We start from the raw sequence: 20,836 nt of genomic DNA on the forward strand, positions 1-20,836 counted from the left end.
GGTTGGTATTTCCACGCACCTTTGCTCGTTTTCTCCTTGTCGATCCTATTCACTGTGCCAGGTCCTTCCATTTTGCTGGCGAACTCCAATGTATTTCTTGATGCAATTTCCGTCGATAGCGACAGTTTGCGTGTTTTTTTTAAATGTCAGATATTGCTCTGCAAGTAACTTTCTCTGAACAGCCTCCACTCTCAATCCACTAACAAATCTGTCTCTTAGTGCTTCATCTAAATGAGTACCAAATTTGCAGTAGGTGGACAACTGCTTAAATGCCGCAACATAATCTGACACACTTGTTTTCCTTCAGATTCCTTTTTTGAAATTTGAATCGCTCCACGATCACCAGCGGTTTCGGGTTGTAATGGGATAATTTTTCGCTTAATGCCTCATACGAGAGGCTACCTGGCTTCTCTGGAATGCATTGGTTTTTTAGCAGACCGTAAGCTTTGGCACCTATTATCGCAAGGAAAACGTTGGCTTGTTTACCGTCCTCCACCTCATTTACAATCATCCATTGTTCAAACCTCTCCACACAGGACTCGAAGTCTTCTTTACCTTCTTTGTATTTGCCGAGATTTCCAATGAACCTCGCCATGGTGCCCCGCCCCCGTTACCTTGACAACTCTTGCTAATGCTAATTTTCAAAGTCCGTTACCTCCGTGTAACGCCTTAGTTCCGCATACCGAAACTGGAAATCCCTACTAACTTGAAAAGGTATCCCATCCTCGTAACCACAGTAATAACTTTGCTGTATGGACGACGGAGCCAACTTGCATGCGTGCCGGAGGGTAGTTTATTGATACTCACAGAAAGGCTTTTAAACCATCAACATCCGGGTTGTTCGTAATACGTAATGCCCATCAGATGGTGATGGTTACGCCCACCGTTATTGTATCCATCTATTACATAGATAGAGATAGATAGATATGTAAATAGAGATAGAGCAATAGAGCGATAGAGATGTAGATAGAGCGATAGAGAGATAGAGATGTAGATAGAGCGATAGAGAGATAGAGATGTAGATAGAGCGATAGAGAGATAGAGATGTAGATAGAGCGATAGAGATAAAGATGTAGATAGAGCAATAGAGATAGAGATGTAGATAGAGCGATAGAGAGATAGAGATGTAGATAGGGCGATAGAGAGATAGAGAGATAAACAGATAGAGAGCTAGCGATAGAGAGATAGTGAGCTAGCGATAGAGAGGGCGAGAGAGTGAGAAAGAGTGCGAGAGAGAGAGAGAGAAAGAGAGATGGAGAGATACAGAGAGATAGAGAAAGATAGAGAGATATATAGAGAGGTAAAGATAATGTCTTCGTTAGGCACTTGTGACGCCTCACCTTTGGATTAAATCCTTGCTGGCGTCGGAATATTCACCGATACTTCCTTTTTTTCCTGAGTGTTTAACATTCAGCATCAGAAGTATTGACCAGGATCCTGAATTTGGTGTTTCAAAATAGCCCTGGAATTTCAATATACTCCGGTCTTTGAGTACTAATTTGCTTCCGCTGGCCGCATTTTGGGTGCCCAAGTACGTCCAGGGCCTTAGGGCAAGAGCAAAAGCCTCCAGAAGAAAATACCCATTACCTACTGTAAGACGGGCGTCAGGTCTGGGATGGCAAACAACCACTCTATCAGAGTTCATCTTTGCGGTGTACAAATGGTTTCAGGCTTAAGATGATAAAAATGCATTTTTCCCAGTAACTAAATCAAGAGAACAAATATACGTATACGGAGGAAATTGCTTTATTTTATAATAAACTTTTCAATGTGATAAATCACTAAATACACGAAAGCTGACTTGGCCACGGCATGATAACATGATTTCCTTGGGCCATATCTCGGGCCTAAAATGATGTCCAAGAGGCTGTAAATTCGAACACGATATAGCGCTATGGTCCCCAAGAAGCCAATCTGAATTTGAGGGAGGGACTTTTTGATTTATGAGTTGAGATTTCTCAAGGTTACTTACTACTAGTGACTACGAATTAATTTGAATGCCAAAGGTCCCTGATGCCATAATAGCTGCAACAGAGTATTGTTTGATAGGAAAGCTTAGAGAACTGGCCTGTGCATGGTTGAATACGAGTCCTATTCTGGCCTTGAGTGGTTTCAACATATTACAGGTATCAATTGAGAGAATGCACATTTGTACTTTTACCCAATTTAATCTATATGCCTTGAAATATAGCAAAAATAAGGTAGATTTAAATGTTGAGCAGCGTCCTTGGAACAGTCAAGGTACAGTGCAGAACTATCATAGCTATGGTAGACAACATTGAAAGGTTAGGAAGGCACCCACATACTTACTCCAAATAGTTTATGTGCCTGTGCAAGCGCATTTCCAAAAAGGAACAAGATCATCTTTGCTCTGAACTGATCTGGCCGAAGCTTGCATTGAGCATCATCATCCAGGAAGTAAAGTGTGTGGACATGTGGGTAAAAATGTTGTCTTTTAAAACCTGGAGGAAAAAAATTAACAATGAAAAATAAAATAGGAAGAATTATGGGGGACTCGTTCACATGATTCCTTAAAGTGCTTGGATTGAAGATCCTATCATGAGATCTGGGCATTCTTTCTTGAATTTATGGTATGTACATACAAGTTCGAGTTATTTGGGGGCCGGTCAGGTACATTTGAATGACTATTCATCTAATTTTTTAAATTGTATGTTCTTGCAAATAATGACTATGCTTTCAATATTTAAATAGTCAATTGGGAACTGTAAATACATGTCTATAATTACACAGAAAAAATAATCAAGTGGTCGTATCAAATAGAATAAAATATTACAGTGCAGTTGTACCTCTTTTTACAAAATTCATTGGCTCCAGAACTTTTTTCACGAGTTGAAAATTTCATGAGTAGAGAGGTATTTTATATGTAAATTATCTAATTCGTTCCACGGTCCTCGCACAACTACCAACTAAACCCTCTAAAGTGTCCAGACTTTGTATGAAAGATGCGAGAAACACAAATGAAAGGAAATGGATCATCAATGTCTTGAAATGAATAACCAACATTAAGAATCAATCCCTATCTAAACGCAGTTGAACGAGAGGAAGCTAATGGCAGCCAACAAAGAGCACCCAAACACATGAACATACATCAAATAAACACTAAATTAAGAATTCAAACAAAAACATTAACAACAAACTAACGTCTTATCATTTTTGAGGGATTTAATTTTTCACCCACTTTATTTCTCGCTACGGGTTCTTACCCGTTTGGATTTAAGTTGCCCTTCTGCAGTGCTGGACGGACATTTAAAACAAAACCAAAAAAAATGATCCAAAGACTTGACAACTTTAAAAAATGTTTCTATGATGAAACAGACAAACGTCATAAAAGTGGGAGTTTGCACGACTCGTGAAAACTTTCTGGATGTTTTTTTCAACAAAGACAGAAAGTTCGGAAAATTTCTCCAGCATTTCTTGTGGTTTTGCTGTTGGAATGCTCGCTGCTTTCTCGTTTATTCTTTCTGCATTGCATTCTGTTGCATTATATTTAGTTCCTTCAGCTACTCCATTGAGATGCCTTTTAGTGCCCCTCGACCAACTTAATGTCCTCCTCGCTGACCACTTTTCATTTGAGACCCGGAGTCCGGAGACAGGGAGTGGGCCAATGAACTGAATCAGTTCTTTAACAGATTCAGCCCTGACCCCACTCCCCTGACCCCCCAGACCAAAAGCAACTCTCCCCCCTCATTCTCCTCCTCTTCATCCCCCTCTTCCACCGGTCTCTGCATAACTGTTGATCAGGTGATAAAACAGCTGAATAAGATTGAGGCAAGGAAGGCTCCCGGTCCAGACGGCCTCAGCCCTAGACTACCGAGACAGTGTGTGGATCAGCTTGGCAAAGTGAATCTGCATACTTTCAACGTCAGCCTCAGTCTGCAGAAGGTCCCCACCTTGTGGAAAACATTCTATGTGGTCTCAGTTCCAAAGACTGCGAACCCCAGCGAGCCAAACCACTTCAGGCCAGTAGCAATAACGTCTCACCTGATCAAGACATTGGAGAGGATCATCCTCAATCACCTCAACCCCCTGATAAATGCAGAGCTGGACCCTCTGCAGTTCGCCTATCGTCCAGACATTGGTGTGGAAGATGCTACCACCTACCTGATACACAGGTGTCTTTCAAACCTGGAGAACACGGGAAGCAAGGTGAGAATTGTTTCTTGACCTCTCCAGTGCGTTCAACACCATTCTGCCGGTCCTACTGAGAGGGAAACTGGAAGAGGCTGGAGTAAGGAACCACGTAGCCGCATGATCATCGACTTCCTCAATAACAGAGCAAAATATGCGAGACTCCAAGATAGTATGTCTTATGTGGTAGCTTGTGGCACGGGGTCCCCACAAGGCAGTGCTTTCCCCACTCCTCTACTCACTCTACACACCAGACTTCAAACATAATAAAGACACCTGCCACCTCCAGAAGTTCTCTGATGACACTGCTATTATTGGAAGAGTGACGGACGGGAACGACCTGGAGTACAGGGGAGTCATCACAGCCTTTGTTGACTGGTGTAGGCAAAACCCCCTCTACATCAACACCAGTAAGACAAAGGAAATGGTCATCGACTGTCAGAGAACTCAACAGTCCACTCAGGTAAACACCCAGGGTAGACATTGAAATCGTGGAGAATTTGAAGTACCTGGGTATTCACCTGCACAACAAACTAGACAGGTCCACAAACAGACACCCTGCACAAAAGGGGCCAGAGACGCCTCTACCTATTGAGGAGTCTACGGTCCTTTGGAGTGTGCAGGACACTGCTGAGGACTTTCTACGACATGGACGTGGTCTGTTGGGGATGCGGGACCTAGGAGACGGACAGGAACAGGCTGAATAAGCTGATCATGAGGGCCAGCTCTGTTCTGGGCTGTCCTTTGGACTCTGTGGAGGAAGTGGGAGAGGGGATGATGCTGACCAGGAGGAAGGCTAAAAATGGCTGTGTTATAACCTACCGTATGCATGCATGTACATCTGTGTGTGGCGTGAGTGGCGTCTGTGTGTGTGGCGTGTGTATGTGTGTGTGTGGCGTGTGTGTGTGGCGTGTGTGAGTGGCGTGTGTGTGTGGCGTGTGTGTGTGGCGTGTGTGTGTGGCATGTGTGTGTGGCGTGTGTGTGTGGCGTGTGTGTGTGTGGTGTGTGTGTGTGGAGAGAGTGTGTGTGTGTGTGTGTGTGTGTGTGTGTGTGTGTGTGTGTGTGTGTGTGTGTGTGTGTGTGTGGAGTGTGTGTGTGTGTGTGTGTGGCGTGCGTGTGTGGCGTGCGTGTGTGGCGTGCGTGTGTGGCGTGCGTGTGTGGCGTGTGTGACGTGCGTGTGTGGCGTGTGTGTGGTGTGTGTGGTGTGTCGTGTGTGGCGTGTGTGGCGTGTGTGGCGTGTGTGTGGCGTGTGTGTGGCGTCTGTGTGGCGTGTGTGTGGCGTCTGTGTGGCGTGAGTGTGTGTGTGGCGTGTGTGTGCGTGTGGCGTGTGTGTGTGTGTGGTGTGTGTGGCGTGTGTGTGTGTGTGGTGTGTGTGTGTGTGGCGTGCGTGTGTGGCGTGCGTGTGTGGCGTGCGTGTGTGGCGTGCGTGCGTGTGTGGCATGCGTGTGTGTGTGGCGTGTGTGTGTGACGTGTGTGTGTGGCGTGTGTGTGTGGCATGTGTGTGGCGTGTGTGGCATATGTGTGGCGTGTGTGTGTGGCGTGTGTGGCATGTGTGTGTGTGTGACGTGCGTGTGTGTGGTGTGTGTGTGTGTGTGTGTGTGTGTGTGTGGTGTGTGTGTGTGTGGCGTGTGTGTATGTGTGGCGTGTGTGTGTGGCGTGTGTGTGGCATATGTGTGTGTGGAGTGTGTGTGTGTGGCGTGTGTGTGGCATGTGTGTGTGGTGTGTGTGTGGCGTGTGTGTGCCGTGTGTGTGGTGTGTGTGTGTGTGTAGCATGTGTGTGTAGCATGTGTGTGTAGCATGTGTGTGTAGCATGTGTGTGTGGTGTGTGTGGCTTGTGTGTGTGGCGCGTGTGTGTGTTGTGTGTGTGTGGCGTGTGTGGCGTGTGTGTGTGTGGCGTGTGTGTGTGTGGCGTGTGTGTGTGTGGCGTGTGTGTGTGTGGCGTGTGTGTGAGTGTGGCGTATGTGTGAGTGTGGCGTGTGTGTGTGACGTGTGTGTGACGTGTGTGTGTGTGACGTGTGTGTGTGTGGCGTGTGTGTGTGTGTGGCGTGTGTGGCATGTGTGGCGTGTGTGTGTGGCGTGTGTATATGTGTGTGTGTGGCGTGTGTGTGTGGCGTGTGTAGCGTGTGTGTGTGTGGCATGTGTGTGTGTGTGGTGTGTGTGTGGTGTGTGTGTGTGGTGTGTGTGTGTGGAGTGTGTGTGTGTGTAGTGTGTGTGTGTGTGTGGAGTGTGTGTGTGTGTGTGGCGTGCGTGTGGCGTGCGTGTGTGGCGTGTGTGACGTGCGTGTGTGGCGTGTGTGTGTGTGTGTGTGGTGTGTGTGGTGTGTGTGTGTGTCGTGTGTGGCGTGCGTGGCGTGTGTGGCGTGTGTGGCGTCTGTGTGGCGTCTGTGTGGCGTCTGTGTGGCGTGAGTGTGTGTGTGGCGTGTGTGTGCGTGTGGCGTGTGTGTGTGTGGTGTGTGTGGCGTGTGTGTGTGTGTGTGGTGTGTGTGTGTGTGTGGTGTGTGTGTGTGTGGCGTGCGTGTGTGGCGTGCGTGTGTGGCGTGCGTGTGTGGCGTGCGTGTGTGGCGTGTGTGTGTGTGGCGTGCGTGTGTGGCGTGTGTGCGTGTGTGGCATGCGTGTGTGTGGCGTGTGTGTGTGACGTGTGTGTGTGGCGTGTGTGTGTGTGTGGCATGTGTGTGGCGTGTGTGGCATGTGTGTGGCGTGTGTGTGTGGCGTGTGTGGCATGTGTGTGTGTGTGACGTGCGTGTGTGGTGTGTGTGTGTGTGGTGTGTGTGTGTGTGTGTGGCGTGTGTGTGGCGTGTGTGTATGTGTGGCGTGTGTGTGTGGCGTGTGTGTGGCATATGTGTGTGGAGTGTGTGTGTGGCGTGTGTGTGGCATGTGTGTGTGGTGTGTGTGTGGCGTGTGTGTGCCGTGTGTGGTGTGTGTGTGTGTGTGTGTGTGTGTGTGTAGCATGTGTGTGTAGCATGTGTGTGTAGCATGTGTGTGGTGTGTGTGGGTGTGTGTGGCTTGTGTGTGTGGCGCGTGTGTGTGTTGTGTGTGTGTGTGTGGCGTGTGTGGCGTGTGTGTGTGTGGCGTGTGTGTGTGTGGCGTGTGTGTGTGTGGCGTATGTGTGAGTGTGGCGTGTGTGTGTGACGTGTGTGTGTGGCGTGTGTGTGTGGCGTGTGTGTGTGTGGCGTGTGTGTGTGGCGTGTGTGGCATGTGTGGCGTGTGTGTGTGGCGTGTGTGGCATTTGTGTGTGTGTGGCATTTGTGTGTGTGGCGTGTGTATGTGGCGTGTGTATGTGGCGTGTGTGTGTGGCGTGTGTATGTGGCGTGTGTGTGTGGCGTGTGTATGTGGCATGTGTGTGTGGCGTGTGTGTGGCATGTGTGTGTGGTGTGTGTGTGGCGTGTGTGTGCCGTGTGTGTGGTGTGTGTGTGTGTAGCATGTGTGTGTAGCATGTGTGTGTAGCATGTGTGTGTAGCATGTGTGTGTAGCATGTGTGTGTGGTGTGTGTGGCTTGTGTGTGTGGCGCGTGTGTGTGTTGTGTGTGTGTGTGTGTGGCGTGTGTGTGTGTGTGGCGTGTGTGTGTGTGGCGTGTGTGTGTGTGGCGTGTGTGTGTGTGGCGTGTGTGTGTGTGGCGTGTGTGTGTGTGGCGTGTGTGTGAGTGTGGCGTATGTGTGAGTGTGGCGTGTGAGTGTGGCGTGTGTGTGGTGTGTGTGTGTGGCGTGTGTGTGGCGTGTGTGTGGCGTGTGTGTGTGGCGTGTGTGTGTGGCGTGTGTGTGGCGTGTGTGTGGCGTGTGTGTGGCATGTGTGTGGCGTGTGTGTATGGCGTGTGTGTGGCGTGTGTGTGTGTGGCGTGTGTATGTGTGGCGTGTGTATGTGTGGCGTGTGTGTGTGTGGCGTGTGTGTGTGTGGCGTGTGTGTGTGTGGCGTGTGTGTGTGTGTGTGGCATGTGGGGCGTGTGTGTGTGGCGCGCGCATATACGCATGTATACATATATATCACACAATCACACAATCACACACAATCACACACAATCACACACAATCACACACAATCACACACAATCACACACAATCACACACAATCACACACAATCACACACAATCACACACAATCACACACAATCACACACAATCACACACAATCACACACAATCACACACAATCACACACAATCACACACAATCACACACAATCACACACAATCACACACAATCACACACAATCACACACAATCACACACAATCACACACAATCACACACAATCACACACAATCACACACAATCACACACAATCACACACAATCACACACAATCACACACAATCACACACAATCACACACAATCACACACAATCACACACAATCACACACAATCACACACAATCACACACAATCACACACAATCACACACAATCACACACAATCACACACAATCACACACAATCACACACAATCACACACAATCACACACAATCACACACAATCACACACAATCACACACAATCACACACACACAATCACACACAATCACACACAATCACACACAATCACACACAATCACACACAAACACACACAAACACACACACACACACACACACACACACACACACGCCACACACACATGCCACACACACACGCCACACACACACGCCACACACACACGCCACACACACACGCCACACACACACGCCACACACACACATACACACGCCACACACACAGACGCCACTCACGCCACACACAGATGTACATGCATGCATACGGTAGGTTATAACACAGCCATTTTTAGCCTTCCTCCTGGTCAGCATCATCCCCTCTCCCACTTCCTCCACAGAGTCCAAAGGACAGCCCAGAACAGAGCTGGCCCTCATGATCAGCTTATTCAGCCTGTTCCTGTCCGTCTCCTAGGTCCCGCATCCCCAACAGACCACGTCCATGTCGTAGAAAGTCCTCAGCAGTGTCCTGCACACTCCAAAGGACCGTAGACTCCTCAATAGGTAGAGGCGTCTCTGGCCCCTTTTGTGCAGGGTGTCTGTTTGTGGACCTGTCTAGTTTGTTGTGCAGGTGAATACCCAGGTACTTCAAATTCTCCACGATTTCAATGTCTACCCTGGGTGTTTACCTGAGTGGACTGTTGAGTTCTCTGACAGTCGATGACCATTTCCTTTGTCTTACTGGTGTTGATGTAGAGGGGGTTTTGCCTACACCAGTCAACAAAGGCTGTGATGACTCCCCTGTACTCCAGGTCGTTCCCGTCCGTCACTCTTCCAATAATAGCAGTGTCATCAGAGAACTTCTGGAGGTGGCAGGTGTCTTTATTATGTTTGAAGTCTGGTGTGTAGAGTGAGTAGAGGAGTGGGGAAAGCACTGCCTTGTGGGGACCCCGTGCCACAAGCTACCACATAAGACATACTATCTTGGAGTCTCGCATATTTTGCTCTGTTATTGAGGAAGTCGATGATCATGCGGCTACGTGGTTCCTTACTCCAGCCTCTTCCAGTTTCCCTCTCAGTAGGACCGGCAGAATGGTGTTGAACGCACTGGAGAGGTCAAGAAACAATTCTCACCTTGCTTCCCGTGTTCTCCAGGTTTGAAAGACACCTGTGTATCAGGTAGGTGGTAGCATCTTCCACACCAATGTCTGGACGATAGGCGAACTGCAGAGGGTCCAGCTCTGCATTTATCAGGGGGTTGAGGTGATTGAGGATGATCCTCTCCAATGTCTTGATCAGGTGAGACGTTATTGCTACTGGCCTGAAGTGGTTTGGCTCGCTGGGGTTCGCAGTCTTTGGAACTGAGACCACATAGAATGTTTTCCACAAGGTGGGGACCTTCTGCAGACTGAGGCTGACGTTGAAAGTATGCAGATTCACTTTGCCAAGCTGATCCACACACTGTCTCGGTAGTCTAGGGCTGAGGCCGTCTGGACCGGGAGCCTTCCTTGCCTCAATCTTATTCAGCTGTTTTATCACCTGATCAACAGTTATGCAGAGACCGGTGGAAGAGGGGGATGAAGAGGAGGAGAATGAGGGGGGAGAGTTGCTTTTGGTCTGGGGGGTCAGGGGAGTGGGGTCAGGGCTGAATCTGTTAAAGAACTGATTCAGTTCATTGGCCCACTCCCTGTCTCCGGACTCCGGGTCTCAAATGAAAAGTGGTCAGCGAGGAGGACATTAAGTTGGTCGAGGGGCACTAAAAGGCATCTCAATGGAGTAGCTGAAGGAACTAAATATAATGCAACAGAATGCAATGCAGAAAGAATAAACGAGAAAGCAGCGAGCATTCCAACAGCAAAACCACAAGAAATGCTGGAGAAATTTTCCGAACTTTCTGTCTTTGTTGAAAAAAACATCCAGAAAGTTTTCACGAGTCGTGCAAACTCCCACTTTTATGACGTTTGTCTGTTTCATCATAGAAACATTTTTTAAAGTTGTCAAGTCTTTGGATCATTTTTTTTGGTTTTGTTTTAAATGTCCGTCCAGCACTGCAGAAGGGCAACTTAAATCCAAACACACAATCACACACAATCACACACAATCACACACACACACAAACACACACAAACACACACAAACACACACACACACACACACACACACACACACACACACACACACACACACACACACACACACACACACACACACACACACACACACACACACACACACACACACACACACACACACACACACACACACACACACACACACACACACACACACACACACACACACACACACACACACACACACACACACACACACACACACACACACACACACACACACACACACACACACACACACACACACACACACACACACACACACACACACACACACACACACACACACACACACACACACACACACACACACACACACACACACACACACACACACACACACACACACACACACACACACACACACACACACACACACACACACACACACACACACACACACACACACACACACACACACACACACACACACACACACACACACACACACACACACACACACACACACACACACACACACACACACACACACACACACACACACACACACACACACACACACACACACACACACACACACACACACACACACACACACACACACACACACACACACACACACACACACACACACACACACACACACACACACACACACACACACACACACACACACACACACACACACACACACACACACACACACACACACACACACACACACACACACACACACACACACACACACACACACACACACACACACACACACACACACACACACACACACACACACACACACACACACACACACACACACACACACACACACACACACACACACACACACACACACACACACACACACACACACACACACACACACATATATATATGTATATATATACACATGCATGCATGCATGCATGTGTGTGTGTGCGCGCACACCCTCACCCTCTTGCTACTGTGACAACGAAATTTCCCGAATACGGGATGAATGAAGTTATCCAATTCAATCCAATCCAAACTATGTAAATTCATCCTGAGACAAAGAAGAGCCACTGACCTGTGCAATTTTTCGCTGCATCATAAACATGCACTTTCTGAAGGTCAACAGTAGGAGATACAGGATAAAAAGTATCAAGTTCTTCGTCAGCTGTGTTTGACACCTGCTTCTCCCCAGAGATACGTGGCAGAGGATCCATGCTTCTACATAATAAGCCATTTTGACCCCGAACCTGGAACAAGTTTTTTCCTGTTGCACAGAATTAAAGAAACATTTTGAACACAAATAATTTCAAATGTCAAATTTATTTCTTGACCAGGAAACAAAGTTTGATACATACAGCGTCTCGTGCTCCAACTGATCCTTACAAACACGCATGTGTCTACGTGTCCAATCCAGATTTTCTCAGAATTAAAGGCAAGAGCGAATCTCAACTTGTTTTGTACAATATAAATTAAGGTGCCGCAGGCGTGTTTGGCCAATTCAGCAGACAAATGACGGAGAAAATATTTAAGTCAATTGAAGGAAAGTACAGTGGCGTCTCTACTTACAAATGCTTTAACTCATGAATATTTCAGGTTACAAAACACTTAGAAGTAAAATAATGAAATAAAATAATGTTTCCAAGTTCCTAAACAGGTTCAGTTAATAGTTATAATAAAGTTAGGTCATAAAAAGTTTCCAAATCAAAAATGCTCGATCATTTCAAAATTGACCAATACTATCACGCACACAAACACGCCGCATATTTTCACACCTATAAAATGCACCATCTGATAGGACAGAGTCTCAGTTGCGGGTATATTTTCTGTTATTTGTCAATACATAGGGTGCTTCGTCGCAAAATGTGGTAGCATGACATTAGCCTAACATGTGTTATGTTAGCCTCTAGCGTATCATCATAGGGCGTCGTTTTAAAGCGGCTGCTTGTTGCAATAGCTCCCTAAACCCTCACTCGAATTCTGTGTTTGTACAGCTTTTTTGACGGATTTTTATCCTTTATTTTATGTTTTTATTGTCTCTTAAGACTTTACCTGTTACTTAACTTTATAATTATATTTGATACTTTAATGTTTTTGGACTTTAATTTCAAGACTCTACTCCAAGACTCAAGCTGTGCGAGAGGAAGTCTTTGATCTACTAGTTTAGTCCATTTTTTCAAATTCAAATTTCAAAATTTTGGACACTATTTTGACCCACCCAGCCATGCCTACGCTGCTTTACATGAAGGATCAACTGTTAGCGCTACGCAACACCGGGATTCCCCTGGACTTGGACCTCCCCGCCGAGTTAAAGAGGAAGAGAAGAGGATGCAGAGCCGGACGAAAATGTCAGGAGAAAAAGCGACGCTTCAGACCCAGCATTCCATCTATTATTATGGGGAACGTAAGATCTCTCCCCAACAAGATGGAAGAGCTAACGGCGCTGACCAAACAACAAGGACAATATCGGAGCACCTGCATTATCTGCTTCACGGAGACCTGGCTGGATGAGCGAATACCAGACTCTCTCATCTCCTTGGATGGCTTTCAGCTGGTGAGGGCGGACAGGGACGCTGAGGAGAGCGGTATGAAGAAAGGTGGGGGACTAGCTGTCTTTATTAAAAGTAGATGGTGCAGTCCTGGGCATATTACTGTGAAGGAGCAATTTTGCATTCAAGATATCGAGCTAGTGGCTGTTAGCATCAGGCCGTTTTACAACCCCCGCAAGTCATCATAATAACTGTGTATATACCTCCTTCGGCCGATGCGGCAGTGGCTCGTGAGCTGCTCCATACTACTCTGTCCCAGATACCGACGTCACACCCCCAGTCTCTCCTTCTTATCTCTGGTGATTTTAACCATGCTCCTTTGACTTCGACTCTCCCCACCTTCACTCAGTATGTGAAGTGCTGCGCCAGGGAACAAAAAACTCTGGACCTGCTGTATGCCAACACAAAGGAGGTATACAGCTCAGTCCCCCTTCCCCCACTGGGCCGCTCAGACCACAACATGGTCCATCTGATCCCCACCTACATCCCTATGGTGAGGAACATAAAACCTACCACAAGGATCATACAAAGATGGACCGAGGAGACCAGCATGGTACTGAGGGACTGTTTCGAGACAACCGACTGGGAGGTGCTGTGCAAATCACACGGGGAAGACATCGACAGCTTGACCCACTGCATCACAGATTACATCAACTTCTTTGTGGAGAACATCGTACCCTCCAAGAAGGTCCGTTGTTACTCCAACAATAAGCCGTGGGTCACCAGGGATCTAAGGGCCCTCCTGAACAAGAAGAAGAGGGCTTTTAGGTCTGGGGAGAAGGAGAGTCTCAAAACAGTCCAGAAGGAGCTGAAGAGAGAGATAAGGAGGGGAAAGACCAGCTACAGGAGGAGGCTAGAGAAGCAACTCCAAAGAGGCAACACCAAAGAGGTCTGGAGGAGCTTGAGGACCATCTCGGGCCATGGAGGCAACAGTGGGAGAGGCCCGGAGTCTGGAGACGAGGAGTGGGCCAATAAACTGAATCAGTTCTTTAACAGATTCAGCCCTGCCCCTGCTCCTCTGACCCCCCAGACAAGAAGCAACTCTACCCCCATGTTCTCCTCTTCCTCCCCCTCTTCCTCCCCCTCTTCTACCGGTCTCTGCATCACTGTCGATCAGGTGAGAAAACAACTAAAGAAGATCGAGGCAAGGAAGGCTAGGTCCAGACGGCCTCAGCTCCAGACTACTGAAAGAGTGTGCGGATCAGCTTGGCACAGTGATTCTGCATATTTTCAACCTCAGCCTCAGTCTGCAGAAGGTCCCCACCTTGTGGAAAACTTCCTGCATGGTCCTAGTCCCAAAGACTGCAAACCCCAGGGAGCCAAAACCACTTCAGGCCGGTAGCACTAACCTCTCACCTGATCAAGACACTGGAGAGGATCATGCTCAACCACCTGAGCCCCCTGATGAATGCAGAGCTGGACCCTCTGCAGTTCGCCTATCGTCCAGGCATTGGTGTGAAAGATGCTACCACCTACCTGATGCACAGGTCTCTTTCACACCTGGAGAACTCGTGAAGCACGGTGAGAATGATGTTTTTTGACCTCTCCAGTGCATTCAACACCATTCAGTCGGTCCTTCTGAGAGGGAAACTGGAGGTGGCTGGAGTAAGGAACCCCTAGCCGCATGGATCATCGACTTCCTCACCGACAGACCACAATATGTGAGACTCCAGGACTGTACGTCTGATGTGGTAACTTGCAGCACGGGGGCCCCACAAGGCACAGTGCTTTCCCCACTCCTCTTCTCCCTCTACACGTCAGACTTTAAACATAATACAGACACCTGCCACCTCCAGAAATTCTCCGATGACACCGCCATTGTTGGACGAGTGACTGACGGGAACGACCTGGAGTACAGGGGAGTCATCACAGCCTTTGTCGACTGGTGTAGGCAAAACCACCTGCACATCAACACCAGTAAGACAAAGGAAATGGTCGTTGACTTTCGGAGGACACCTCAACAGACCACTAAGGTGAACATCCAGGGTAAAGACATTGAAATCGTGGAGAATTTGAAGTACCTGGGTGTTCACCTCAACAGCAAACTAGACTGGTCCACAAACATAGATGCCGTGTACAGAAGGGGCCAGAGCCGCCTCTACCTGTTGAGGAGCCTACGGTCCTTTGGAATGTGCAGGTCACTGTTGAGGACCTTCTATGACACTGTGGTGGCATCTACCATGTTTTATGCAGTGGTCTGTTGGGGAAGTGGGAGCACGGAGAGGGACAGGAACAGGCTGAACAAGCTGATCAGGAGGGCCAGCTCTGTTCTGGGCTGTCCTTTGGACTCTGTGGAGGAAGTGGGAGAGCGGAGGATGCTGACCAGGATGAGGTCCATCATGGACAGCACCTCCCACCCCCTGCACGAGTGAGTCGGTGGAGTCCCTTCGAAGCTCTTTTAGCAGTAGACTGCGGTACCCTCACTGCAGGAAGGAGCGCTTCCACAGATCCTTCCTCCCATCAGCTGTCAGGCTCTTTAACCAAAAAAAGGCTGTGGGTTAGGACCTACTGAATTCTCATATAGTATACATGTGCTTCTATATATATGTATGTGTATGAAATATGTATATCCCAGCAACACGGTTACTTATTTATATATTTATTCATGTATTTATTTATTGACTTACTATTCACTACCTATTTGTGTAAAATGCCTTTCCTATTCCTGCATCCTTACCCTCTTCCTACTGCAACAAAGAAATTTCCCGAACACGGGATGAATAAAGTTATCCAATCCAATCCAATCCAATTTTATGCTAGCTGCTGGCATATGTTATGCTAGCCACTGGCGTGCTATATTAGCCGCTGACATGTTATATTAGCCCGTGTGCCCGCATGTGCGCGTGTGCCACGTTGCATTTGTATTGATTTATATTCGCTTAATAAGGGAAATTGAAAATAAAATAATGGATAAGGAAATGCATTTATATTTTGGGGGACTTAGTAACTTGGATATTTTCCGTAACTCGAATCACTCAATTGCATATAAACATTTCGTGACCCATAACTTTCGTACATAAAGGCATTCGTTGGTAGAGGTATGATTGTATATATGCACACATGCATATATAGTCGTACCCCTCTTTTCAAAATTAATTGGTTCCAGAAGCTGGATAGTTTTCATATTCTGGAACAGTAATTTGAATATCTAAAGGTTACATAACGTAAAAATTTCATAAGTAGAAACCGTTTTTTAGGGTTATTATGGTACTATTATAAATTTGCTAGCAATGAAGAGCGCTTTTCTTTATTCTAGGAATATTAATCATTATATATTTGCTCGCAATGAATAACGCTTTGCTTGCAACCGTGATAAACAACGGGAAGGTCGCTCGTCTATCCACCTGGACTTATCAAAGTTGTTTTGAGAAACATTGACCTCTCATACTGAAGATCCAGGACTCTCAATTGTTTTGACTTCGCCTTTGCACCAGGTGGCGATACCGCTTGCCCTCCGAAGGACTTGCAATTGTTTTGACTGGATGATGCTTGATGAACACGGCACTCCTGCTCACGGCTGTAAACAAACAACAGCTTGACCACCCCAATGGAGTCTTTAATGTTGCTGGTTACTTGAACAAAGCGTGTTAAAAGACTGTTCTACCTAAGTTCATTCAATACGTCAAATGCAATACTAGAGAGGACAAAACTGTTGAACAGGTCTACTTGAACATCAAACATGCTTATAAAGCCACTTCACTTCCTCATCTAGCTGCATCAGACCACCTCTGCATATCTCTCACCCCCGCATACACTCCACTCCGGAGGCTAAAAACGCCACAAATAAAGATAATAAAGACTTGGCCCAAGGACGCTCTTTCTCAGCTGCAGGACTGTTTTTCCCGCACCAACTGGGAACTTTGCGAACACAACATTCTCCAGGGCTATACGAACACTGTACTTTCCAACATGAAAAACTGCATTGACAATGTCACTATAAATATTGGATACAGATTTTTCCTAACCAAAAACCCTGGATGACCAAGGAGACACAGGCACTCATCAAATGCCATAACACCGCTTTCAGATCGGGGGACAAGATAAAATATAGAGCTGCCAGAGCAGAGCTGAAAAGAGGCATCAAAAAGGCGATGGCAGCATACACTAAGAAAATTGAGGAGCAATTCACAGAAAAAACCCGAAGAAGATGTGGCAAGGAATATGACATATTACCAACTACAATAACAAAAATATGTCTGTTAACGCAGATGCCTCACTGGCGGAGGAACTGAACCAATTCTTTGCCCACTTTGAGACTGACAAATCAGACCCAGCCTCAACACCCCCACCACCACCCTGCAGCAATACACTGGAGTTCCAGGAACAGGTAGTGAGACTGGTAATGGGGTCTGGGTGCACCAGGAAGGCTGCTGGCCCAGATGGAATACCTAGGAAGGTGCTTAAAGCTTATGCTGAACAGCTGGCTGTAGCCCGCCATATCAGGAATACAATCCCTCCCTCAATTGATCCTCACCAGTTTGCTTATAGAGAAAACAGGTTCACTGAGAATGTTATCACCGTTGCTCTACATACAGCACTAAGCCACCTGGAGCACCATGGGAATTATGTGAGGATGCTTTTCATTGACTATAGCTCAGCCTTTAACACCAGAAGGCCGGACATTCTGAATGACAAACTCTCCCACCTTGGATAAAGAACTTCTTGACCAACCGACCACAAACTGTTAGACTTGGTCTCCACCTCTTTTCCTCCATTACACTGAGCACTGGGTTCCCTCAAGGCTGTGTACTGAGCCCTCTTCTCTGCTCCCTGTACACCAACCCACCAGTCAAACTCCATCATCAAATTTGCCAATGGAACCACTGTGATCGGACTCTTCTCAGGTGGGGATGAGTCGGCCTACAGAGATGAGGTCAACAAACTGTCTCTTTGGTGCTCGGCGAACAATCTCACACTGAACACCATGAAAACTAAAGAAATAATCCTGGACTTTTGCAAGCACAGCACAGATCTGGCCCCACTCCTCACAAATGGAGTATGTGTAGACAGGGTCCAGTCCTTTAAATTCCTGGGAGTCTACGTCTCAGATAAGCTGTCCTGGTCTACAAACACCACAGCAGTGGTGAAGAAGGCCCAGAAACTACTTCATTGAGTCCTCAGGGTACTTAGGAGGAACAACTTGGACACCAAGCTTCTGGCAGCCTTCTATAGAGCCACTCTGGAGAGCATCCTGGTATACTGCATTGCAGTGTGGTACACTGGAAGCACGGCAGCAGACAAAAAGGCCATGCAGAGAGTGATTAACACTGCCCAGAAGATCGTTGGCTGCTCTCTGCCATCACTGGAAGCCCTCGTCATCTCAGCAGAACCGGGAACATTGTTGGGGACCCATACCACCCTGGTCACGGCCTGTTCCAATTGCTACCCTCTGGCAGATGGTACAGGTCTTATAAGGACAGCTTTGTTTCAACAGCCATCGGGACTCTGAACCTGCAGTAGCACGACACACAATCCCTTCTGTGGAATAACTTTGGAGTGAGGTAACATGAAGGACGTTGGGCGGAGATCAGCCTCCTACTGGCTGACTGAAGGTAGTGAGAAGATAGTGAGATGTAAGTGATCCATTTTATTCTTTGTTGGCATCGGCGAGGCAAACTTGCAGTCGCCTGGATTTGGTTGCACTCGGGGTGATGCGATGTATTCATCGCGGCAGAGTGCTAATGAGTCATTTAAATTGTCATTTATTGGGCCTTGCCTGGGAGGAGAAGCACTACCAATTTCGTCATACAGCTAGTTATGATGACAATTAAGCTTTTGTCAAGTCAATGATGATGACAAAGCCTATGTCTGATTTTTTTTATTATTGTTAAACCTTATGTATTAGATGCTTGCTTGCTTTTTAAATCTTATATAATAAATGGGCAGGAGATGATTCAATTCACTAGAATGATCTCGTCCGAAAGCGTGTGAGGATCGATTCTCTCTTGCAAGAAACCCGGTTATGAGTGAGATCTCCATTCTGTTTAAAGGTAAATTTGGGAATACTTATTGGGGAACCTATCACAGTTATAAGTAAAAGTACAACGGGGCGTGTAGCTGCAATGTGATCATTGTAAAATTATAGCAGTTTTTGTGAGTATAAAAGCACCGTTCCCATACAAACTGTGAATGGCTGACATGTCAGCATAAACACTTAACAGTCTGACCGATTAATCAATCTTAGTCTTGTGATTGTTTTGCTGAAATTTCAGCACAAATATTCAACAGTCCGACACTGATCAATTACTTTTTGCCCTGCAAATGACTGAAACGTATCTGTCCAAAGTCCTGGTGACAACTGTCAGTTTTGCCTGTATTTAAGACTCACTCACTGGTCATTCAGTGAGAGCTGGAAGGACAACAGACTGAGCGGTTCACGCTGTTTGAGCTCTCCCCATTTCTGCAGTCTGGTAATAAACCTATTTCCTAATTAAATTGATCTTACTCTTTCTTAATCTGTTCCTTAAGTTGTTTTTCAGATCTATCATTCTTAATCTAAAAATGAACGAGTACTGAAAGTAGGTACTATTAACTGAAAGCATTCAGATTTGTTCAGAAATGGTACCTCTTTTCCATGAAGCTGCCAATGAGTAATTCTCAGCAACCAATCTTCTTCCAATCAATGGATGGCTGGACTGAAGAGTGGCACAAAGATGGAGTAGGTTGAGGAGGAGTGTTTTGCTGAAATATATCAACATGAAACAAATATGTTCAGACAAAGTGAAGGGATCAATGGCTCCGACACCTTTAATTGGTACGCTAAATGATATATATTTAGATTTATGCAGAACGGTTCCCAATACCAACCAAAATTTTCCGTTCTTGCCAAAACTAGTGAAGCTCTTCACAAGGCTACTACACTCTTCCTGTCTAATACAATGTGGGGTTAAAACTGAAAATATATTTGTTTGATGTTTAAAGAATGTATTTGCAAATCATGGTGGAAAATAAGTACAGTTCCCCCGCTATTTTGCGCTTCAGTTAACGCGGACGCAGAGCTTCGCGGATTTTTTTGGGAAAAATGAAATACAAATACAAATATTACATTGAAACAACATATTTTACAGTTTTTTTTTTGTTATAACATGAATTTCACTCTCTCTACCCGTATTCCATATGGTGTACTGTATGCAGGGGGGTAAAAAATAAAAAATAATCATACATTTTTTAAAAAAAATGGAATTAAATTCAAATTAAACATTTTGGAAGGGGAATCCCTACTTCGCGGAAATGCACTTATTGCGGGTGGTCCCGGTCCCCATTAACCGCGATAAGCGAGGGAACACTAGTTGGTCAATACCAAAAGTTAATCTCAATACTTTATGGACCCTTTGTTGGCAAAAATAGACACCAAACGAGAGCCTGACAGCTGATGGGAGGAAGGATCTGTGGAAGCGCTCCATCCTGTTATGAGGGTGCAGCAGTCTATTGCTGAAAGAGTTTCGGAGGGACTCCACAGACTCATGCAAGGGGTGGGAGGTGCTGTCCATGATGGACATCAGCCTGGTCAGCATCCTCTGCTCTCCCACTTTCTCCACAGAGTCCAAAGGACAGCCCAAAAGAGCTGCCCCTCTTGACCAGCTTATTCAGTCTGTTTCTGTCCCGCTCCATCCTCCCGCATCCCCAACAGACCGTAGCATTAAA

At 46.6% G+C, this 20,836-nt stretch overlaps 1 protein-coding gene across 1 annotated transcript in view; it reads right to left on the reverse strand.

The window, feature by feature from the left end:
* Positions 1 to 19,867, reverse strand: part of mrpl37 (mitochondrial ribosomal protein L37) — a 44,561-nt gene extending 24,694 nt beyond the window's left edge. The window contains exons 1-3 of the mRNA XM_077723787.1: positions 19,758 to 19,867; positions 11,722 to 11,910; positions 2,311 to 2,462 (exon numbers count right to left, since the gene is read on the reverse strand). Coding sequence (XP_077579913.1) covers positions 2,311 to 2,462; positions 11,722 to 11,860 — 291 coding nt within the window. The 5' untranslated portion in view covers positions 11,861 to 11,910; positions 19,758 to 19,867. The remainder of the gene's footprint in view (positions 1 to 2,310; positions 2,463 to 11,721; positions 11,911 to 19,757) is intronic.
* Between the last annotated feature and the right edge of the window lie 969 nt (positions 19,868 to 20,836).

Source organism: Stigmatopora nigra, chromosome 9 (assembly GCF_051989575.1).
Source record: "Stigmatopora nigra isolate UIUO_SnigA chromosome 9, RoL_Snig_1.1, whole genome shotgun sequence".
In the NCBI taxonomy this organism is placed as follows: Eukaryota; Metazoa; Chordata; class Actinopteri; order Syngnathiformes; family Syngnathidae; genus Stigmatopora; species Stigmatopora nigra.